General features: G+C 41.5%; 2 protein-coding genes across 12 annotated transcripts in view; both read right to left on the reverse strand.

Moving 5' to 3' along the window:
- Positions 1-1,357, reverse strand: part of KIAA1549L (KIAA1549 like) — a 155,585-nt gene extending 154,228 nt beyond the window's left edge. For 2 of the 4 annotated variants that reach the window (XM_083398016.1, XM_083398015.1), the window contains exon 1: positions 615-1,327. In XM_083398016.1, the coding sequence (XP_083254142.1) occupies positions 615-918 (304 nt within the window). In that variant the 5' untranslated portion in view covers positions 919-1,327. Of the gene's footprint in view, positions 1-614 lie in introns of all 4 variants that reach the window. The other 2 variants (XM_083398012.1, XM_083398017.1) reach the window with 2 other exon arrangements.
- Positions 1,358-8,507: 7,150 nt separating this feature from the next.
- The window catches only part of HIPK3 (homeodomain interacting protein kinase 3), a 65,413-nt gene continuing 49,305 nt past the window's right edge, over positions 8,508-24,615 (reverse strand). For 4 of the 8 annotated variants that reach the window (XM_083414586.1, XM_083414588.1, XM_083414589.1 and 1 more), the window contains exons 7-17: positions 24,126-24,285; positions 22,911-23,034; positions 20,816-20,934; positions 20,351-20,472; positions 20,097-20,258; positions 18,727-19,023; positions 18,266-18,406; positions 16,056-16,285; positions 15,598-15,725; positions 15,107-15,244; positions 8,508-12,803 (exon numbers count right to left, since the gene is read on the reverse strand). In XM_083414586.1, the coding sequence (XP_083270712.1) occupies positions 12,330-12,803; positions 15,107-15,244; positions 15,598-15,725; positions 16,056-16,285; positions 18,266-18,406; positions 18,727-19,023; positions 20,097-20,258; positions 20,351-20,472; positions 20,816-20,934; positions 22,911-23,034; positions 24,126-24,285 (2,095 nt within the window). In that variant the 3' untranslated portion in view covers positions 8,508-12,329. The remainder of the gene's footprint in view (positions 12,804-15,106; positions 15,245-15,597; positions 15,726-16,055; positions 16,286-18,265; positions 18,407-18,726; positions 19,024-20,096; positions 20,259-20,350; positions 20,473-20,815; positions 20,935-22,910; positions 23,035-24,125; positions 24,286-24,615) is intronic. The other 4 variants (XM_083414590.1, XM_083414592.1, XM_083414593.1 and 1 more) reach the window with 1 other exon arrangement.

Here is a 24,615-nt window from a genome sequence, read left to right on the forward strand (position 1 = left end):
CTGTGCAATGTTAAAAAAAGAAATGGGGGGGGGGGCAGAGATGCTAGTCAACAAGAGGCAGCAGAGCCCTCGTTCCAACACTGTAGGCCACTTTGAAAACACAAGCTCAGAAACCCTCCTCATTTGTTACCTGACACACTTCACCAGCTACAGAAAACGACGGCGGGAGGAGGGTGGGCAGCGCCTCGGAATTATTCTGAGCTAAAATATTTACAAACCGCCAGGCGCCCTCTGAAAAAAATCAAATGCGAACCCCATGGCCACCGAAACAACACTGAGGCATTGCAGTGAAGTGCAGCTGTTATGCAGAAGGCTGTTAACTTTTGTTTAAAATTGTGGGGAGAGGAGGAGAGACCGGGGGGAAGATGGCCCCTTCTTCTGTGCAGCCTCCCTCCTTTCCATTCCAAGGCACCAAGAACCAGGCGCGAGCTTCCCCTCCTCGAGCACATCCCAGAAGAGCATTATTTTTATTATTTGGAAGGAGATCGCCGATAACACAATGGCTGCAGCTGTAACGAAGCCCTCCCCCCGCTCACCCTCCTGTTCTTCATTAAGCAATTCCTGCTCAGCCTCCCTTCACCACCCTCGCCCGGGTCTGAAGGCGCGCCGCTCACCTTGCTCCGCCTGGACCCGTTGGCAAAGGACTAAGAGCACCCCGAGGAGCATGGCAGCCTTGAAAAGGGGCCCTTTGGTGGCCGCGGCTGCCTCGGCGCTTCTCCGATCAGGGCATGGCGGCAGCAGCGGCGGCAGCGGCAACAGCAGCAGCAGCCTGAGGCCAACGCTGGTCGCCCAAGCCCGCGAGATGCCTGCTGCAAAGAGTCCCCGCAGGCGTACGGGAAGCTCACACCTCAGGGTGCTGGTGCTGGTGGAAGCAGCAGCAGCAGCAGGCGCCACGGCCGCCTCGTCGCCGAGAGCCATTTGTGGGGCGGCTCAGATGGCACATCCCCGTCGAGGGTCCGGCGCCCCTCAGAGCCCGCGGCTGCCCATCGAGGCGCGAGGCAGGTCGCGAGCTCCCGCCGACGCCACCTGACAGCAGCAGCAGGTGCAAAGGCTGCGGAGACGCCTCATGGAACCGCCCGTCGCCGCCGCCGCCGGGCCCTTCCCGCCTCCCCGCCTAGCTGCGGGCGCCGGGGACGCCTCTGCCTGGCAACAAGAGACGCCGCCGAGGGGGCCTCCTCGCACGGCAGCCCGCCGGTCCTCGTGCCTGACGGCTTCTTTCCCTCGCTCCGGGGCCGGAGTTGGGCTTGCAGCGCGCAGAGAGAGGGCGCCTCATCGACAAAGGAATCACGTAGCAGCGACACCCTCCGCCCCCTTCCCGCTCGTCGAGGGGCGGAGATGGCGGAGCTCCTAAGGCGAGGGGGACCTCTTCTGGGCTCCCGGCGCCCTTGCAGGGCCAGCGCGCGCGCCTCTCCCTCTGGAGCGGGGCTCCCGGGGGTGGGCTGGCGGACCTCGCCGTGACCCACGCCGCGGGAGGTGCAAAGGGGGTCCCTCAGATGCGCGCCAGCATTGCTCTCTTACCTCTTAAAAAACAATATGGAGGCGTAGTGGAATCGCACCTTCCCACTCTTCGCACTAGGCATGGCAATCTTTCCCTAATATCAGGGGCAATTATAGTGCCTGAAAACGGACTTAGGAAGCTGCTTTCATAAATGCAGTTTTATTGATTTTATGCTGTTCAGAACCATGGTATCTTCTCTTAAGGTAGGCTGGATTTTTAAAGATTATTTACTTATTTTGTAAATAAAAAGAAATAATGAAAACCTCACCCTTATACTACCACCCTCCTTCCCAACCAAAAACCCTTGACGCATGTAGAACAAAGGGGCTTGTCCCATTATGTTCTCATGAAGTCCAGAGTCACTCCAGAGAAAGGGGTCTTCTGCATGGATGTTTCAGTACCCCAGAACCAACACTCTAGGAGTCCTCAACACCAAGTTTGAGACTATGCTAGTCTGAGATACGGTAGCAGAATCCCTCTCTGTCCAAGTTGCCAACACATGGTACAAACACTCAGCCCTGGAACTAGGCTGGAGATTAAATTCCCTTATAGACTGTAGCCAAAACCCCACACCTTCCCAACTTCCATTGTTGCTGATCCAAATACCTAGACGGTTGTGGCTGAGTATTCATTTCACCTAGGTCAAAGTAATACATTCAAGGTCAGCTCTCTCCATGATTTGGTCATAGTTGACAGAAGGTTTATTCTAAGCCACCTGGCTTTAAGTAACAGCACCAGGATGTCCACAGTCAAGTTGGCAGAGTTACAAAGTTTACCATGGATGGAGATGGAGCAAAGTTTGTGCTTGGACAAGTATAATTATCCTCCCCTTACATAGCCATTTCATATCTCCCCCTCCCCATAATCACTGTTATCAAGTATGTTTTTACCTCTGCATGACCATCAGACATATCTCCCAGGCACATCATCACATCCAGACGCCCCTAGTGCAAGATGCGTGTACACGTGTGATTTCCATGCAATTCTAGGTATACTGGGGCAAATATATATGAGCTACATAAGGTGGTGCTTGCTGATGCATTTGAGTGAGAAGTAAACATAGTTCAGTAGGTTTGTACCACCCTTGAAGATTCAGATTTTCTACTGGTGTGCTCTTATACCCAGCCTTACTTCTGAATGTCCAGGTAGCCGTAGTGGGAAGGAGTGAGTGCTTTGTAGCACCTAAACCTGATGCCAGCTCCACCTTTCTTGAAGGAGAATCCAGCCACACTTATGCATGCTTTGTGCTCTACATGTGATGCTGATAAAAAATTCTCTTGTTTTTATAGTTTGGTTTATGTATTCTTTAATATCATTACCCACCCTGAAGTCTTTTGACAAAGGTCAGGATATAAATGTTAAGCAAAGAAAACAAACAAACAGAGCTGCCTTTGATTATGTTAGGAAATTGCACTTGGTTCAGAGAGTGGGTGCCAAGCAGTTAACAGCAGCAAGATACATGAAGCATATTGAAACTAGAGTCCTGGTTCCCCAGCAGGTTTCCAGTCCCAGTTAAAGGCTCTGGTTTTGACAAAGAAAGCCGAGTGGTATGGGTACATCACAAAACACATTCTTCTGTGTGAATCTACCCACATACTTAGATCATTTATGTCATGGGTAGGCGAACTAAGGCCCGGGGGCTGGATCCGGCCCAATCGTCTTCTAAATCCAGCCCACGGACGGTCTGGGAATCCACGTGTTTTTACATGAGTAGAATGTGTCCTTTTATTTAAAATGCATCTCTGGGTTATTTGAGGGGCATAGGAATTTGTTCATTATTTTTTTCAAAATCTAGTCCGGCCCCCCACAGGGTCTGAGGGACAGTGGACCGGCCTCCTCCTGAAAAAAATTGCTGATCCGGGATTTATGTGCATCTTGCACTTTGGACATGATATTTAAAATTAAGAGATTGGGCAGGCCCCCACCCAGTCATTTGGGTTGCTCTTTAGACCTCCACACAGTGCAAAATTTGCAGAGGGATTTTAAGCATGTTCAGTTGGCTGCACTTGGAAACCCTTATGTAAGCTGTAACACTGTCTTAACATACAGATATTTGAAGAGCAGCCGGGGGGGGGGTGTTAAGCGGGGGGGGGGGGCATGTGAGCAATGCATGTTCCTAGCTTTATACCTCATGGGGTGTGTGAAAGTGCATACACATCCACCAGAGGGAGTCTATATGGGACTAGTTCTTTCCAGGGGTGTACTTACTCCTTTTTGTTCATTTTTAGGAACAACCCAGATGCTTCTGTACCATCCTCAAAGCCAGTCCCACATACATAAATAAAACATTATAGTGATCTTGGAGGTTACCAGGCATGGATCAGTGAGGCCAGGCTCTCTCCTCCTGCCTTCCAATGGGAACACTCTCACCTTGGCCGGCTCCTTGACTGTCTCTTTGGGAGAGGTAATGGTGTCAAGGATGATTCATTAATACTTATGCTTGGAATTTTTTTTTATTATGAACCCATCACTAATTACTGCTTGATATGCCAATGTCTGTTTCCAGTTTGTGCTCTCTCAAGAAAGATTACAGCAGATACATATGCACATTGGGAATGCTAAGGGGTAGAGTGTACGATTTGTGTAAATATTCCTAGTTTTCTTTCATGGTGCACAGTGAGTGCTTCAGCCTTGCTGCCCACATGGGTCCCACTTGTGCTCACTATATTATTACCAGGTACCATGTAAGGCTGTGGGTGCTGAGCGAGGAAGTACCATTTGGTTAATATATGCGTGCTGCCTGATTTTACCCCATAGAATGTTACAAGGCACTGTCTTTTTGCATCCACATTCAAACACTTGAAGAACTGAGATTCTTTAGGGTGCCTGTGTTCAGAAGCAGAAGGTGGAGTTATCTGGGGGGGGGGGGATTTCAGGATATATAACCCAACATGCATATACATGCAAATAATATAGATTTAGAAGGAGATGATAGTTTGTCTTGCATGATGTCTTCTCAACAGAACTTCTATGCTCTTCATTGGGACTGTAAGAAGACACCTTTGAAAAAAGAATGCTTGGGGAAATTGTAAGATAAAGAGTCTGAAGACAAATTGACAACATATTGCATTAATGAAATATGCAGCTCTGTGGTAGCTTTATAAGGAACCTTTTGTCACTGGATTATGACCATTTTGGAGGGTTACACTTCATAGAGCATAATATTGAGCCTGTTGTTAATGTATGTTATCTTAAAGGTATGTTCTAACATTTGTAAGCTGTGCCCAGCCAAATCAACCTGTTTGCACAAGGACTTGTTTGTGCAACAGAATATCCTCTTCCTCCTCTCTCCTCCCCCCAAATCTGGTCCAGATCTGGAGGGTACAGGAGGCAGAGAGGAAGGCAAATTTCTATTGCACAAATGGGGCAATTTTGTGTGAAACAACCCCATCGGTGGTATGCAATTTTTATTCAGAGGAGACCTGTTGATATTAATTGACCTAATGTTCATTAATTCCAGTGTACCTCCTCTCTGTAAAACCTAGTTGAATACCACCCTTTTTATTTTGGTACTTGAATCAAATAAAAAATTAAAACCCTGTATTTCAAATTCTCTATAATTCAGGCAGGGTAGGCAAATCAATGGGCAATCAAATGCTGGGGTGGGCAACCCTATTCTGTGCACCCCCAGTACTGCCAATAGTGCTCTTTACCTTTTCTTCTACTTGAACAAAATGTGTGTTTCCTCAGGGGGGTGGCAGCAGGATAACTCATTATTTTCCTCTATCTATTGCAGAAGTGTGGAAGCTATGTGTTGTGGATGCTGTTGTCATGATAAGGGTTTGCGGGGTGCAGGAAAATCACCTTTCACCTGTGCTCCTTGTCATACCACTTTTAGATTAAACAAATAATCTCTATTTAGTGTCCACTTTTTCACTCAGGGGAAAAATGACCCTGATCAAATTCTTAGTTAAAGCAATTATTAAATTTCCCCACTGAGGAACAAGCTGGGGGGCGGGGAGAACACTTTTAAAGAAGCCTGATAAAAATGTAAGCAAGAGAGGGTAGCAAAAAAGCAAAGTTGGAAAACAAAATTTTCTACAAAATATCCACAAGATGATTCAAGAATTAAGGCTGCAGATATCATTAAAAAGCAGCACAATTCTGAATGCTGAATAAACAAAAAAGATAATTCTGTCTTGAATGCTTGGCAGCTACATTCTCAGGAAATAAATAATATGAAGCTAAAATATATTCAATTTTCTGTTGGTAGTCTTTTAAGATACTATTTTTGCACTCATTTCATTTTTTTGTCTGCAGGCATTGCTCCTCTCAGCTGCTGTGAGGATTTTTAGATGTGTTGCTGTGTCATCAATGTTGTGTCTTATGGTTTGCAGTGCTGTTACTGTTTTGTTTTGTTTGAGAGGGCTAATCCTAACGTACACACATATCCCACCTAAATCTGTAGTCCTAATATTGCTAAATGAAGCAAAATGCTCTGCATTATTAGTATTTTAAGAAAGTGCAAACAAATGTTAATGGAAATTGTATCAATTTAAGCTGCTTCTTTCATATTTCATGGGAAACAAGATTCCATGCAATGCCATGAAACTCCAAAAGGAGCAGGAAAAATTTGTTCCTGTCATAGTAATCTTGCTGAAACATTCGGGCAGAGCCCCCTGGTGGAATGCAATTCTATTACTTGAAATTTTAAATGCTTTTATTTATCAAATTTTATTAAGGCCACAAATACCCATAGCATGAATTTAAAATTTTATGACACACTGCAAAAGTACAATGTCAGCTGATATTTCTTACATGCCGGATTTTGCAGTTATTTTGGTATGCCAATGATTCAGCTACTGAAACTAGATCTCAAATGCAGCATGCCAATGTCTAATAGGAGTAAAACTCATGGAAACAGCTATGTAGGAAAAACATCTTGTGTAAAGTGGCCTTCAAATTACAATATGTGTGCAACATAGATTGGGGAATTTTCAGAATAAATATTTGTTATTCTTGATTATCCTTTTATTCCCATCACATTACAGATGAAGGGAGGGAATACCTATAATTCAAAACTGCACATTGCTTGGAAGGAAAAAATGATGCTTATCATAAAACTGTACAATTGGATGGATCAATTGGATGGAACAAAGAACAAAAAAGAACACTGGGTTGGCCTAGTGAAAATTACTGTTTGAGAAACCACAACCAATAATCAATGCATTGCTGTTTCCACACAGGCAAAGGAAGTTCTTTTTTTTTTAAAAAAAAAAGTAGTAGTAATGTACTGTGCTAAGCAGTAGCCTCAGATCAGGCTCCAACATCTTTGCTATGCTTTTCTATTCAAAGCATGTACCAACCTCAATAAAAGGAAACTTACTGGGGGGAAATGTCTTGTCCAAAAGCATAATTTGCATCAATAGCATGGGTAGGCAAACTAAGGCCTGGGGGCTGGATCCGGCCCAATCGCCTTCTCAATCCGGCCTGCAGACGGTATGGAAATCAGCGTGTTTTTACATGAGTAGAGTATGTCCTTTTATTTAAAATGCATCTCTGGGTTATTTGTGGGGCATAGGAATTTGTTCTTCCAAAATATAGTCCGGCCCCCCACAAGGTCTGAGGGACTGTGGACCGGCCCCCTGCTGAAAAAGTTTGCTGACCTCTGATCAATAACTTGCTACTACCTGGAAATAGCACAAGGATTGGCAAGAGATCTCCTATTACATTCTGCACATCAATTGCTTCATCTCTTGGAGATCTTTTCTTCATCTATGTCCATGTCGTTGGGGATGGGGAAATTTGCCCTAAGGAAACTAGTTATATATTATATTCCATGGCAGTTTCACTATGCTTCCCCGTTATACTGGGGATAGGCTATTGTTACTGCCTGCCCATTTCTCACTAACCATTGCCCTCGTGAGGTAGGCTTTTAGCTACCAAGAACTAAAATGCAGTTGGCACCACAAGGTATAATTATAGTGTAACATCCACAGCAGCCTTAATAGAAATAGGAACTGGCTATTCCTTCTCCCACTCCTGATGTTTTCATCATCCATCAAAATTAGGAGCTTTGGCAAGAAAAAGTGTAACTGCTTTATGAATGAACTTTGTGGTTTTTAGCACAATGATTCTCTCCATGGGACTGGCATGAGCAGGTTTTCTTTTCTATCAATTCCACATCAGACTGTCTGCTCCTCTAACACAGATCACATGTATTCCATTGCCAATGGAAATAAATAATAATCTACTGGAGCATCATGTCCCAATACATCCTTAAGACGAATGCTTTCCTGTCAGGGAACTGCCATCGGAGCCAGAAGGAGAGGGAGGGCTCCAGAGGGATTCCGGAGAGCGTCCCGGGAGGGAGAGAAGCAGCACATCTTCTGGGGAAGGAAATCAGTGTAGCACCAGTGGAGGAGGGGGGCAGATGGAATTGGCGAGGTGGCTCCAAGACTCCTTGCTGGGGACCAGCGGGGAGAGCACGGGTCCTCCAATGCCCACACCCTCCCTGCGCAGAAGGCTTCCGCGCAGGGAGAGTAGGCGGCGACTAGGCGTCAAAGAACTTTTATGCTGGAAGAAGTTCAAGAAACGCCCACTGATGGATTCTACCAGCGATTGAGACAGCCACGGGCGAGTGACTGTCCAGACAGAAAGGGTTCACTCAGGCAACCCACCCAGGTGTGGCGCCGATTTACACACGAGCAACCCCTAGAACCATTACATTTCCCCACCATTTGGCAACTTGTACCATCACCATTCCACTGGCATCTCAGAGGAACTACATGTCAGGAAAGCTGCAATTTTCAATGAAGTCCAAAACCACCATGTGTTCCAATAGTTACATTTTCTCTTGACAGGCCAAAAATGGAAGCTCAAATGTTCTTGAAGATCACTTCAGTCAAACTATTTGGGTGGAAATCACATCACTAAGATAAAGCTGGTGGCCTGAATCCTGTGAAACTGGAAATTTATATAAATGAGCCCTTGAGAGTTAGAGAAAAGATTGAAAAACTTTTCAGTTATCTCAATCTACTTTAATAAAAATAAAAGCCGACAAGTTCCATTTGCTGCAATATATATTTTAATTCAAAGTGAATCTCGACAGTAATACACCATAAATTCTTATTTTGACACTCACCAAAATAGTCACCTGGAAAACCCGCTTTTTGTGACAAAGTACAGAAGGCTTGGTCACATTTAAATCACTGAGAACTAGAGAGAAATACTATCGCAAACTGTAGGAAACATTACATCCATAAAAATTTTCCCAGTCCTCTTATTGTAATATTGCACAGTGCAATTGCTACATGGCAAACTAGTGTAGCACAGAAATCAAGAACAAAAAAGCCACAAGTCTACAAATAATTGTTAAACTGTAACAGTTCAAACTTAGTAACCAAATCTATATTAGTTCTAAAACAAATCTTTCTACGGCTTGCAGTGTGATTTTAGCATTTACCGAACACAAACCAAGTTAAAATTAGCTGTAAATACAGAATATTTGAAAATTAAAAATAAAATAATTAGTTAATACAGTAGTATATTTGATCAATAACACACCCTGAATTAAAGTTAAAAACCGAATACAAGGGATTCATATAAAAATTAAATTTCCAAATTAAAAATCGTATGCAATTTTGTTATCGTGCAGTGTTTTATTTAAAAGGCATCAGAAGAATAAGATGTATATATGGGATTACTTTGACCATAGATTTACACCATTTTTTTGTCTGGACAGACCCTTAGCCCTCCTAAAGCCATAGCAACCATAAGTAGGTTATCCCACAGCTAAATTATTCCGCTGCAGCCAAAGTCAACAGAACTGTTTTGCTGTGCAACTGCAGAGTATAGCCTGAGAGAGGGCAGAAGATCTAGTCCTTCACTGCAATGCTCATTGCAGAACTGGTTGTTGAGTAGCACATTATGCTCAGTGCTAATTGTGGCAGAACTTAATTTATCACTTCTGAAAAGTAAAAAATATTTGCTCTTTTGCAATATGCTAGGAGTCAGAGGCTACCTTTGGGGTATTACTCTTAGAAGCGGTTCTATGTTTGACATGGTGTAATGTATCAAGTACATTAGCTTTGTATCCCAAACACAATTTAAAACATAGTAAATACTCTACAGAGCAAGACAGGTCCAAGTAAATTAAGAGAATACATTTTTATTTTTATTTGGTGACAATTATAGAAAAAGTAAGCTAACTTCTGGTGCTCATGGCTCCTGATGCGTCCACTGCCAGCAATGGAGCTAAGCACCAAGAAATGCCATTCTCAACACCAAGGAGTTAACAGAAAAGAGGAATTTACTGAACCATAAACATTAAGGAACATGACAAAATCTGCTTGATTATTTTCTTGATTCCATCTGCTTCAATATATGCTGAAAAGGTTTCAAATTAGATCACGTTATTCTTGTCTTTATTTGATAGAGACACACATTTGTATTTCTACAAAACACATAAAACTGTTTATGAAAAACCCAGAATACTCCTTTAGTGTGCCCAAGAGCATGTCTGCACTCAGTGGGACCTGTCACTCTTTTCATCTGAACAGCAACTCTCCCATGCCATTATCACAAAGCTGGGTTTTAAGCTTTTCCAACTGTCAGAAGTGATTTTTTTTTTTTTGTGGGGTCATGCAAAGCTGCAGCTCACTGACTGTGGCCTAAGAGTTGTGAGAAAGGGTTAGGGTTTATTTCCATACTCAGCCATTAAAATGTACTGCTGGTTTTGGTTTCTGTCAACTAATACTGCTGTATTTCAGTCCTGAAAAGTAAATCAAATGTAGGCACATTTTTTCCACTTAGACATTCATTAAATAAAACACTGCTTGTGTTAATGGAACAAAGAAAAACTCTACCAGCTGTTAGACTGCTGAGGCTGCAATCCTCACACTTTCCTAGAAGTAATGCCCACTGAACTCTGTGGGAATTACTTTTAAGTAAACATGACTAGGATTGTGCTTGAGAGAAACCCTTTGCACTCCTATTCCAGTCTATGCTGCAATAACTGTATTCCAGAATCTTTGTTTATATAAAAAAAAAGTTAAGTCAAGCCACCAAGATAGTTTTCTTAAGTGTCTACACAATGTCAATATGAACACATACAAATTAAATTACATGGATACACCCATTTATATGCAATGATAGTTAATGGAGATAAAATACTGATGCAAATAACACACCCCAAAATAACATATGCAATTGTCTTCCATCATTTACAATATAGTAGTTACAACACTCCAAACATGAAAGCAAACAAAAACAAAATCAACCCCATACTTCCATTTCATGTCATTAGATTTATACAGAAATTAGAAGGGTAAGAACTAGTTAAATCACCTAATTTCACAGCTATCTGAAGTGGCAATCATTATATAGCAGCTTATCTATGATACATTCAAGATAGATGATACAATTTATTACTTGCCTCATAAGCTAAAACACAACCTCACTTTAATACCCTCCTTTTAAAACCCATCCCTATCACTACACTTGAGGTCTATGAAAAAAGTAGCTACCTTTTAATAGGAAATGGATGATTAAGTCTTTGGTGCTGCAAAAGCAATTTTATTTGAACAAGAACAAAAACACGCACACACAGAGAGAGAAATGATGCACTTCCTAGAGGGGAAAATGCATGTAATTTGTTGTCCCTGACGGAATGTATTAAATAAGAAAATACCCCCACCCCCAAAAAAGGCTAGAACAAATACTAGAATGTAAAAAGGCTAAAATCTCTCCCATGCATAAATGAAAAATTGCACACAAAGTACTCACACCTTTTCAAGCTTCAATAGTAAATATTCTGCTACTATTTATTAAATACTGCATGGTTTGCTCAAGCTAAGATGAAACCACAGCATGAATCAATGAGCATTTTGCTTTTTTCTTTCATAATCTAGCCAAGTCATGCCTACTGCACCTCTAACAGGTTATTAAAATCCAGTTGGACTTAAACACTTTGAAAATAAACTACTTAGATTGTATTGCAGTTCCACTGAACAGTATAAAACACCATTTTTTTAATTCAACAGCTACTGAATCAACTTTTCCTATGAACTACAAAATGCTTTCCGTGAAGCTGATCATTCGGGGGGGAAATAGCAGACAGCAAAATTCAGCTACAGCAAAACATGCTGTCCCCTAGATAAAGAAATCACAACCTATACTAAAATCATACCACACACAAATAAAAAAAGAAAGAGAGAGAGAGCGCGTATAACTCTATGAAATAATCAGCAAAACTGAATGTTAAGTGCTGCAGTCCTCAACATTTATAATATAGTAACATTAACAACCTCAAATATTTAAGGCACTATGTGTGGGAACAGTTTACAATGCAGCTGAGATTATTAGGACACCAACATTTAAGAGCAAATTTCTAGGCAACTTTGTTTTTGCCCATGCAAAGGACACATGCAATGTGAAGAACAGCTCAACCTTTTTTAGATAAGTGACTCGACACTGAACACCAAGATACATAATACAAACAAGTTACTCATACATGATACTGATGACACATGTGCATCTGTTGCTCTAAATCTGTACACTCAATGGCTTCCCAAATGTAGACGTGTCTCGCACTAGTTAGAAGGCAATTTTATAAAAAATAGTAGGAGCAAAACTGGATTTCTGCTCCCATAAGTCACCTGTCTGGAGTTACTCTATAAGAAGATAACATGACTAAAGACAAATTTATACCAAATGTGCAAAAACACATTAAAAGTGAGTTAAAGCTCAAGGTTGTTTAAATTGCACCCAAGTCTAACATGATTAAAAAAAATATCTTTTTGTTGTGCCATGGCTAATATTTATTAAATACCATGTTTTCCTCTCAAATCACATGTATGTATCACTGAGCTCTGTCAGCGTACTTGAGTTCTCACATAAATGGATACTGGCTGAGTTTCGTTGGACTCAATGGAAATCCTGTGTAAGCAGGTGATGCAATGTAAGAATGTGGTGGGAAAATTGGTTTGTACTGAGTCTGGTGGATGGTTGGGGAAGGTAGCAGTCGGGGATTTATGCCCACTGGGACCTGGTGAACTAGGCCACCGTGATGAGAGATACTGTAAGTGGGATGCTGTAAGATCGGTCTTGAGGTACATGGTGAGGCTAGGATGTGGGCAACGGGAGCAGCAGTAGTGAGGGGCGCAGATGATGGATACGGCAGAATAGCAGGCTGTCCTCCAAGATGTGTACTTCCAGCCAAATGTGCATGGACTGAGGTATGAGTGGGACTTCCATGTTGAAGGGAGAATGCATGACTGGCAACATTAGCTGGGATATAAGCCTGCTGTCTCCAATGACCACAGTTTCCATTCCACTCCTGAGACCCAGATCCAAAGTGTTGAACCTGTCTCAAGAGAAACTGCAGTTAATTTCAAGTAATAAATACAAGATTCCCCCGTCTCCAAAGTGGACAGCTATCACATCTAAACAATCTTTCTTCTGTTGCCACCATCGCTGCCTGAAACATCTTTGGGGATGGGCTTCCTCCACCTCCTTGTGGTCATATATGTCCACCACCCCACAATCATAAGAACTACGCTGCTGGATTAAACCAAGGGGTTGTCTGGTTTGGCATTTTGTTCCCATAAATGCTCAGCTAGATCAGTGGTCTTCAACTGGTGGGATGGGACCATACTTGTGGGTCACAGCCTGACCCAAGGTGGGTCACACAACAGGAGCACTACCACCATGCAAATATATGGTAAAAGGTTAAGAAATGGGTCCCCAAATGCATGTTTGGGTTGGAAGTGGGTTGTGAGTCTGAAAAGACACCTGGGCTAGATGCTTCTGAGAAGATTAGAAGCAAGGCATGAGGAAAAGCACCCTCAGTTTGTCCCCACCATCTGGTACTCAGAGGTGTATCATCTTTGAATATAGAGTTTCCACCTAGTTAGGATTGGAATAGCCTGACGGAATTATCCACCTTGAATTTGTCCATTCCTTTTTAAAGCCATGCAAATTGGTGTTGGCCAACACGTATTGCAGCAATTACAGCTCCTAATTTTAATATTTGTTGACCTGGATCCAGAGTTTCTTTAAGTGAAACTTTGATCATAGAATATGAAGGGGGGAACAGGCAATTTTTACTTATGTCTGTCCCTCTACAGCCCTCTGAAAAGCTACCCTAGAGCGTTGGAGGACCCTCTGGAACCATGTGAGAGGTGGCACTGGAGGCTCTAGGGGAAGGAGAAATTGGAAAATCGCTTCCCTCCTTCTCCCCCCACCCAACAGAAGCCTCCACTAAATCACAGTTCTGCCTGTGAATGGAAGGAGCTCTTTCATTTGCAAATCCAAATCCATTGTGTGCAGTCGTGTTTTTTCTCCTATTCTGAACCTGGTGACCCCAAAATCCTCATACTGTGACAGGAAGAACACCCTATCTTCTGTTCCACCCCATTTTATAATGTTGGGACTGGTGGAAAGTGGAAAACAAAATAGTTCTGGCAACTGGGAATTAGACAAGACCTCTCATGTGAATGGCTTGAGAGCCAACAGTTAATGTCCCCTGTTATAAGAACAATTTATAGACTATGATGTATGGCATTATGAATTAAGAAGCTCAAAGCTTTTTATATGAATTATTGATCGCATTATCTGACACTGGATATGTGATGCAATAGGAGAGGCAGTTCAGAATACCTTCAGGTAAATTTGACTATATTAGTTTTGAAATTTCTCTCTTGAACCCTGCCCCTTAAAACCAATCTATATGTAACATCACAAATGATATTGTGCACACCTATATATGGAAATACAATGAGAGAATTTCAACTAGATTTTTTCAAAGGAATCTACGAACTCATGAATATATGAATAACCAATTTGTAAGTTATGCTTCTCAATATAGTCATGAGACTTCTAGAAAACTTATCTATGAGTTGAAAACAAGCACACATAAGTCACAAATTATGTAGCACAAAACACAAATGAATGCATGAATAAACCAGATCCACACTGATCCAAAGCACCAGCAAATATGCTTAAACAAAACAAAACTTACTGGGTAGCACTTAGACTTTGGCCCACTTTCACATTCAAATGAACCATACTATTTGTGTGTGTGTGTGTGTTCTCCTACACAACTATGGTGTATGTGTATGCACATTTGTATGTCCCAATGTAAATACCACAACTATGCAAGTAGGGCACATCACACAAGTCCCACTTATCCATGCCGTTGTGGTCGTGTCACATATACTGCGGCCTTTCAAGGTATTGCCAGAGCCAGTATTTGAATTAAAGTAACTTTTCTCAATGGCTTTGTTTAAAGCCTCTTTCTTGTTTAAGAAAAAAACTATGAAGGAGCAGCTCCTACACAACTTTTTGAAGGAGCTCTCAGACTTGAACACAATGGATGGAATCAAAGAAAGCACTAAGGCAAATGTTCTGTCGGCGCAAGCATTTCTGCTTGGGAAATGGAAAGTTATAGCCCTCTCCTCCCACCCTCCACCCACCCACCAAATCTGTTTCCAACTCTCTGGAACAGACTCGGTGAGGACATGAGCCTACACAGGCAGAGAAGGGGGGAAATCCCATTATGAAATGCTTGCACTGACAGGACTCATTAACAGAATATCATCCAAAATGTAGGTGTAGATACAATTTCTTGCTGTATGCTTAACCACTCGCAACATTCACAGAAAATACCACTGTACGAGTCCTCAGTATTATCTGGTGTGTAAAAGGTATCCTCAGGAAAGCATCTACAGAAGAGTGGCAGCCCCTTAGATAGGTAGGTTCAAAGCCATTTAGAGCTTTAGGTCCAAACCAGAATCTTGTGTTACGCTAGAAAAGAAATAGAGTGTCAAATGCAGACTCTGGAAGATTGATGTCATATGTTTGTAGTGGTCTACTCCATCATCAGGAACTGGGATATCAAAGTATGTATGCACTAAAGTTGCTATTTAGACTTCGAGGAAGCCCAACATACTGCATGTTAATTGTCTCTACCTGATATCTTAACCAGTCTAAAAGTTTCTCTTTGGTTAATTTGATTAAAATTATAGTTAACAAAGGTCAGAATGAAAGATAGATGAAGTAGTGGGGATGGTTTTGAGTCATGTGTGTGCAGTAGATTTCAACATTAAAATATCTGAACTAATAAAAATATCTCTACATTGCAATATTTACATACATACCTGACTGAGGTTTGAGTGCTGCTGATGGAATGCTGATATCAATTTTCGTTGACGATTGCCCAAGCCAGAAGGATGGTTTGTTTTTATACGGGCAGATCGGCGTTTTACCAGTGGTTGACAGGTGGTAACTAGCAAAATATGAAAAGATCAACATAGGATACATCAGGGTTGCTTCTAATGTTTTCACTTTATTCAACTTAATGGTAAACATTAAAACTGTAGAACATTAGAGCATTCACGGGAGAAGATAACAAACCACACACATCCCATATTATTATTGGTTCAGGGGGGAAGTGCACCCCCAAAAACCTCTCTGGAGTCCCCCCCCCCCCAGAGAGGGTTTTTGAGGATATAGGAGAAGAGACAGGAAATGATCAGTTACCCAGGTGGTCCTCCATTCATGTAATCTACATTGAACAAAACGTGGCCAGCACAGAAAACACATAAGCACCAATTACCTGCATTTGTAATTTGCTCATCTGCATTTAACCTGTTCTCTATCCTCATTGGTGGCACCACCACAGTACAGACAGCTGGTTTGGCTTCCAAGTTAGCTGAGGTTCTTGTTTCTGGGTTTTCATTGGTGTCTTCTGCAAAACTATTTTCTAGGAATGGACTGTCGTGGCCTGAAGACTCTGAACTGGGAGAACCATCCACAGTGTCACTTTCTTGTTCATCATCTGACATACTACAGAAATAAAGTAAAGCATCGTTATGAAGAATACATCACATTCATTCCTTTTGCAGCCAACACCCAAAAACAAAACAAAATAAAAACAGGAAAAATTAAGTTTAAACAGGAGAGCTGAAGTTCTTGACTCTAAACTTCCAGCTTTCCAAAATCAATTCAAGTTTCATTCTATAAACAAACTACTAGGGAAAGTGTGGACTTCTTCAAAAAAGCAAGGAGCTTCAGATCTGTACCTAAAATGTACCTTTCCCCAATAAATCAACCAATACTTATGAATGGACTCTTATCCCAATTCACTCTCTCCAAGACCACTTTTCACTAGTCATTGGTTTTAAGCAACTTCTAAGTTTTTAAGACTAAAGTGCAGACAGAATGTGTATTTAGTTTTGTTTATTGTTTTCTCTTGTTGCCGATGGTTTTGGTTATAGTTAATGTTTCTTTTGGGGGGCTAGATGTTTCATACTGCTAGATTTAGTATGGTTTGGTGTTTGGAAAGTACTGTTGATATTTTACTCCATAATTATTGAAGCCACCTTGAGAGTTTTACTCCTAAATTCAGCCTATGTTTTAAAATGAAATAAGCTAACAGTAAAATAAATGTCAGCCCTGATCCACCAATTTGACTGCTGGTCGATTTCTGGTGGCACTCACACCAGAAAAGACTTTAATTCTGCCAGCAGACCACACCTAGGGGAAGGGAAGTAGATGCCCCCAACCAAAACACAGGTAGTGTCCATGTATACTCCACCTACCATCATTCAGATGGCAGCAACCCTGTTGCAGACCCCAATGAAGCTGCAACTTCATTGCCATTTATTATCCATTCCAGTGACTGTAATATCACTCTAAAGCTAAATTAACTTCATTTACCCTAAGTGATGTCATGTAGCCAAATCTGAATAGCTGCATATCTGTGTTACTGCTGCTAGGTAGGAAAGGGTTATCTTTCAAATAAAAAGTGACACCAATTCTGTAGCTGATTAGGACTACAAACCAAGTTTAAAAATGTAAGCTTGGGGGGACTCTTTAATCTAACAATTGGAGGTGGTGAAGCCCCTTTTGCATGTCAAAAGTATTCACTGGAGGACATCTGGCTCAGCCCTAGCAATTGCTTTCATCTTTTTAATTAGGGTTGCATAGTTGTCATGGCAATCGTTGTCAGGGCAGCAAGGTAATTTTATAGAGGATCTTTAAAATGGTCACAAATGCATGATTTTCACAACTGCACAGAGCTGCTCAATTGAGTTCGCTCTGCAATACTTAATTATTTAACTCAACAACGGATTTAAATTTATATCCAAGAATTAGTGATGCAACTGAGCTATCACCATTAGATTCCGAGAAAACCACAGAACCAGTTGGTCGTACAGTAATAGAAAGGGGCTGCTGACCGTTAGCTTTAAGATTCATTATTTTCTATCTTCAGAAACGATACGATTGGCATAACCAATCATTACATATCAGGGAGACTCCATCTCTATGGCTCCCCCCCCCCCCCCCACTGCCTATGGAAGACCTTCCCTTTTAAACAAGCCTTTTAAGTGACAATCTCTGTATTGGATTTGTAATTGTTTTTACATATGGAACGGTTTTATTTTTGATATTTTTTTACTGTAAAATCACTTAACAGATATTTGATGGGAAATGATTCATCCACATACTCAAATAATACATATATCTATCCAAACAGTTATGTTAACAGAATTACCAAGACTTTACAGAAGGCAATATCCAGCATACTAAGGCTTTTCCGTCAGGAAGCTTTATTACCCTAACCCTTGTTCCAAAAAATCCAGCACAGAAGCATTGTCACATATACAGAGAGAAACCTCTGTTGAGGCAGGTATGATCAAAACATTACACTATGTAAACATTACACTATGCTTAAGAATGCTTCCAGAAATAGGTTTTAGAAATGGGACTCTGAGGTATTATTGCCACACAGGGACATCAAACCCAGTTATGTACATTTCTTACCTGTTGGGTCTTTTGCAAGGGGATGGACTGGACTGTCCAGAAGAACTAGAGCTCAAAGTGCTGTCAGGACTGCTTAATGAACACACACGGTCAATATTTAACGTACTCTGGCAAGCTTCACAATCTAGGCTCCCTTTACATCTGAAATGCAAACATACATAAATAAAACATTCATCCTGCACACTTCTCGCTAAACATCGATTGTAACTTCTAGCTGCATTGATTTAGTGCCAACTGTGTGCTAAGCTATACTACCAAGACTGAAAGCTGTGAAACTCAAAGAGGTGTAACAACCTGCCGCCTAGAAGTGGCAGCTATGTTCCAAGTGATTTAAGCTGATTCAAGTGAATGTACTGGTGCTGTATATTTAGGAAGTCCCTCTTACTATCACCAAAACACCAGCTCTCCAGCACAACCCTGAGGAAAAGGGAAGTTAAAATAAGCCCAAAGCTACTACTTACTCTGCAAATGAATGCCTTTGTGCCACATCATCTTCATCCGTGTCACTGCTGATGGTGATCACACTGACTGGTGGGCTTGGGGAATCTGCAATAATGATAGCCTGTCGCTGTTTGTTTGAAACCGATGAATCAGGGTCCTGCCTGACAGGTGGTTTGCAACAGTTGCTTTCCTGACCAACCGAGTTACAATTGTCCTGTGTTTCTACACAGCTTAGCTTCTCACCAGCCTTTCCATTGCTTATCTTTGGAGACACAAATGCTGAATTTTGGATATTGGTATTTTGTAACGCATTACTCCTGCGAAGAAGACATTTATTTAGACATGTCATAAAGATGTTCTTTATCAAACAAATGCAGTAACTTTACATCACCCTCCCCAAATTGACTCCAACTAGAACGTAAGACTTTGAAACAGCAATGAATATAAATCAACACATGAAACATAAAACAATGAACATACAGGTAACACTGTAAATGTTGTTTTCCAGAGCAATCATGGAAAACGTTTCAGGTAACTATTGCATATCACAAGCAGGGTTGTTCAGATGCTGCAATGCAAGGTTCAAAGTTGGATTTACCAATGAAATGTAGTACAATACGCTGAAGATACCATTCTCTTAAAAAGGAAAGAAGGAATGAAGAAATGCTGGCTTGACACCATAAACATTTTTGAATCGGATTCAAAATCCACTGAAATCATCAGGAATTGTGTTCACTGACTTCAGGGGACATGAATCAGGGGTTACTTAACATAGTTCACCAGTGTAACTGTCCTTCCCGGTCTTACGTTTCTCCATTACTGAAATGTCCCATACCTTTGTAAATAACTTCTGTAGTGATGGGGCACATTTTCTCCACAGAGCACTTAAAGTGTTTCTTGCTGCCAGCAAAAGAAAGACTATTCTTAATACTATTCTAAGTCATATTATGACTATTATACAATGTCTCTATTTTCAATAGTCCAAATTTTACAATTCCTCATGCACATGAGTCTAGGAACTGCTAGCTGCGTCTACCTGCAATACTTAAATAACCAAACCAAAGTCTATTTCTGCAGATAAATATAGTCAAAGCCACTTTTGTCACAAGAAGAGAGAAGATCAAAGGGCAGCAAATGCTACTTTACATTATTTCCCATTTTGTTACCATCCCTTGGTTTTAACGGGTAGGCTTCTGATCAATTTGAACTGTAACCACAGTATTTAATGTTTAAAGAAATAAATGTTCTAAACAAACTAGTTTGAAGTGTAACACCTTGGCGAGCATGCAGCATTCATAAATATACAGCCCCCTTTGAAAGGGATTTTGAAAGAATTATTATTATTATTATTTTACATCTAAATGATCCACAGGCACCGTATAAAACCAACCTGTTCTGGCACACTTTATTTCTCTTGGTTGGTGTGGGCTGAGGCCAGACTACATGTGCAATGCCCACACTGATTGGTTGAGGAGCAGATAAAGTTATTTGATTGGTTAACAGAGACTGTGTCATCACCGAGTTGTAATGGTTGCCATGGGGAATCATCTTCCTAGGGAGAACAGAGAAAAATACATCATTAAATTATAGCAGAGTTACGAACTTGGTTTTCAAGCACAAAATCAAAATACAGCTTTGACCTACCCCCAGTCTCCAAGTCTCTGCGGGCCAGCCACAGAATCAGAAGCTAGTGTTGTAGGAGGAGCCACAGGCGTCACTTGTTGCCATGCTGGAAGCAGTATCTGCTGTGTTCTGTTAGACCACGTCTGTTGTAAACACATAAAGCGTTAAGAATAACTACATCCCAATATGTTTAGCATCCTTTTTTCAAGTTAGGCCGCCGGTCCATTTAGCCCAAAGTACTGTCAGAACAGACTGGCAGCAGCTCTCGGACGACTCTGATAACAGATCTTATCAGTCCAGCTGCCCAAAGGTCTGTTTACATGGTAATGCAGGGAGTGTAACGCTGAGACAGATTACATGCAAAGCACTTGGCCTATCACTAATCTACAGTCCCTCTCAACTGATGTGATATTACTTCAAAATCTGTCAAGCTAACTAATGTTTATGACTCTGAAAATGTGAAACCTATAGCATCAAACAACATACCTGAGAAAGGACTCCTCTTATCTGGAGTGGCTGTAGGGTTGGGGCCTGTGTGACCAACGGCACTGCATTATCAACTCTTACAGAGTAACCATTGGGCTTCCCATGATTAGCATGAATTCCTAATTCACAAATATGAAAAGGGGAGTTAAGATTGAATCCAAATTCATAAAAGGTTAGCATACAGAATTTCTGAGACTGATGCAAACTTTGCTCAGGGAAATATTGCTCGGTCCAGTGATCACCCGGGGCCAAATTGCTTCTGACCTGATTCCTAAACCATAATCTAGCAATCAGAAGCATCCCCCAAAACTCCTCTCTCCTCATTTCTCCTTCTACACCACGGGTGTCAAACACAAGGCCCGCGGGCCGAATCCGGCCCGCCAGACCTCGTCATGTGGCCCGTGTAGCCGCCACAGGCCACCAGCCTTCACCTTTTATTCTCGCTTCTTCTTTTTTTTGACACAAGAAAGCTGCCTCTTCAGCGCATGCGCGGCAGCCTACAAGCCAGAGAACGTCTGCCCTCTAGCGGCGCTGGCCGTTCTACACAGGAAACCTCCACTTTACACGCATTCAGGAAACCTCCACTTGTTTTTATATTGAGCGCATGCCATCCTGTGATGTGACAGATCCAACGGCTGCCTGAACCCTTCTCTACTGTACTGTAAGTACATATGATGTATGTGGGGGGGGGGTCTGCTTATTAGGGGGGGTCTGCTTATTATTCTGCTTAAAAGGCTGAGCGGTAAACTTTGGATATATTGACCACTTCCGTGTCACTTTACAGTGGTATAGGGACCATAAACTACAATCTGTTTTTTAAAAAAATTACTGTCTGTTACCAAAAATCATTTTTCAATAAATTGTACAATAATTGTACATTTGAATATCTACTTGCCATTATTCTGACTATGTTTCTGCTTTCAGAGCTAGTTATTACTTACATTATTACAAAAAACAGTAATAATTGAATGCAGTGACAATAATTTATGATAATAAAGTGTGGACATATAGTCCTATAGATACAACCGGCCTTTTGAGGGTGACCAAACTGCTGATGCAGCCCCCGATGAATTTGAGTTTGACACCCCTGTTCTACACCATGGCCAAGGTGGGACTGAAGCAGCCAGGCTCAAATCTGCTGCAGATTTGAGGATAATGTTGTAGTGTAGAGGAACACAGGGGCTACTTGCTTCCATGCTGTTTCCATCAGAGGTGTGCACCAATTAACGCGAGTGCCGGCATGCCACAAATTAACCAAACCTGAAACACTTCACTTGAGACACAGTGTAGCATTCAGCACAAGAAAGGTATCCTAGCCAGAAAATTATAAAATAGTCCGTGTCGCCTATGTGAAATAAGCCCTTCAGTCATCAGATGTATCCCTTTTAGTTCTGGGATTAAGCAGAGAACATATGTTGCGAGCCTTTCACATTAATTCCTATTAAGACAGAGGAGTCATCGCGTGTACTTGGCATTCAAAGAAATTTCACAAAGTCTGCACTGTTTTAGCCCTACATTCCTAAACGTGATTTTTAAAAATAAAGGTGCATAACATAAATTATGTCAAGGAAGTAAAAGTAAAAGTGAATCTTCAGCAACAAAGGGCAGACAGACCACAGAAGGATCCATATTAGGAAACATGACCCAGACAGCAACTGTCAAGGGCTGACAGGCTAAAAAGAGGCCCACAGTGCTTCTAGATTTTTACCATGTAAAGTAAGATTAACGCTGAATAAGTGTAGGCTATGGATTCCAACAGGTATTCTCAAAAACGATATGACAACTCATGCATGATGTCCATGTGATTATTTTGGTTCACTGGAAGGAATTGCAGTGGGATTTAGATACAAAAGTGAGGAAATTTGCCTCAAAATGCAATAATATGACTCCACTATCACCTTTCAATTTCATCTTTTTGAAAATACTTGTCCACTAGAGTTCTCAATGTTATCAGATCATCCAAGGAAAATGGAAAACCTGAAGTAAAATCTTGGTTAATTGTAGTAGGTGTTATCAAAAGCCCGAATTGACGATTCTTTGAACTACCAAGTGAATATCTAATTTTATATCACGTGTCATTTTAATTGCCTCATACCTTGGAGAGTAGGAGGGCATATAATCAGTGTTTGTTGAAAAGCATCATTGCAACCAAATTGAGCCGTTCCTGCCTGCAGTGGTATTCCATGGTGCATAACCGAATGGGCAGATCCTGCTAATGCCTGAAAATAATAGGTATATTATCAGTTAACAAAATGATTGCCACAATTTTCACATGCATTCTTTTTTTAAAAAATCTCAAGTTATAATGTTGCGTGAGGATTATGATGTTCATGCTTTTGCATGCAGCAAAAGCAAATCCTAATATATGAATATCATGTTTATAGCACATGCCAGCACACTAAATATTTCACCACATGGGGGCACTGCAACAAAGGATTTCTTGAACAGAAAACCTTTGGCTTTATTTTGTGAAAATGTCTTCCAAGAGAAGTACTAGAAAAGGAACGTAACTCATCTTGAAGAGCTTGCTCTCCACGGTTCTCTACTAGGGCTGGCATTTAGAGCCACAACAGAGGCCTCCTCTCCTGGCCCATGTGGACAAGAGAGCAAGTAAGGGGATAAGTATGATAAATGCTAAGAGTGCCATAGCAAAGTCTCAAGGCACTCCTGGATTCCCAATAATTTATACTCCCATAATACAATTCCAGACTCTGAAGAGCATCAAGCTAACAAATAGCAGCAAAAACAAGGAACACAGATGCCTCAGTTACCAACTTAGCTTCCACATCTTTACCCATGAGGAGATTGGTATGATTCTGACATAGTTTCAACTATTGGATCTCCCCACAGGGGAAAATGTGACTTCAATTTAGGTTGGTGAATACAATAATAGGAGTGGTGAAGCATTTGCATTTCATCATATACAAAGCCACTGTGTGCAAAAACAATGAAGAGCTAATTGGCACTTTTTAAAACTTAACCATTTTTATTGTGCAATGAGCTTCTGTAGCTAGCCTACTGCCTAATATGCATGAAATGGACAGTGAATATGTTAATTTATCTTCTGTTTAGGATACATGATTTCTACCTCACCTTTTGATTCAGAAGTAGGTCATGTGCAACTACATTGTCCAAACCATAAAAACCATTCCCTTAAAACCAGATACATCTTTATTCCCCCTCTTAGAAAGGCCTGCCCCCTTCCAATGCCTTGAGACACGCCCCCCCTTTCATTATCATGCAGTGATCTAAACCCTGGGATGAGGGTGGGAGTGAACAGGAGACCCAACGTGAAATCAAAGGTACTTACCTGACTTCGTACTGCACCAATCTTGGCAAAATTAGCTGAGAGATTTGGTGCATTACCTGAAGCAATTGGTCTCAGGTGCACTGTTTTATTGCGATTATTTGTATCATATGAATTTGATCGGTACTTGCAAATGTCCATGATATGAAAACAGGATTTCACTCTGATGGCGAAGAGAAGAAAGAATGAGTTGTGAGGAAAGTAAGTGACAACAACCACAAAAACCCACTATAACAATCACAGGACTGGCCCAGAATATTTTCCTTAGAGACTAAACAGGTTAAAACCTCAGTCTCAATTGGGGTGGGGGGGGGCCCACACAAGTATTTTACTCTCATTGCCCTGGTTATGGTTTAGCCACACTACAGCTTACCAGTACCATGCAAATGTACTGGCTCCCAAAGAGAAGCTGATGCCCACTTTGCCCCTCCCCCAGCCTTTTAAATCAATGCAGCGTGGCAGCTTAGTCAAAGTTTAGCTGCCTGAATCCAGG

This window comes from Podarcis tiliguerta, assembly GCF_965153285.1.
Source record: "Podarcis tiliguerta genome assembly, chromosome: 1".
NCBI lineage: Eukaryota > Metazoa > Chordata > Lepidosauria > Squamata > Lacertidae > Podarcis > Podarcis tiliguerta.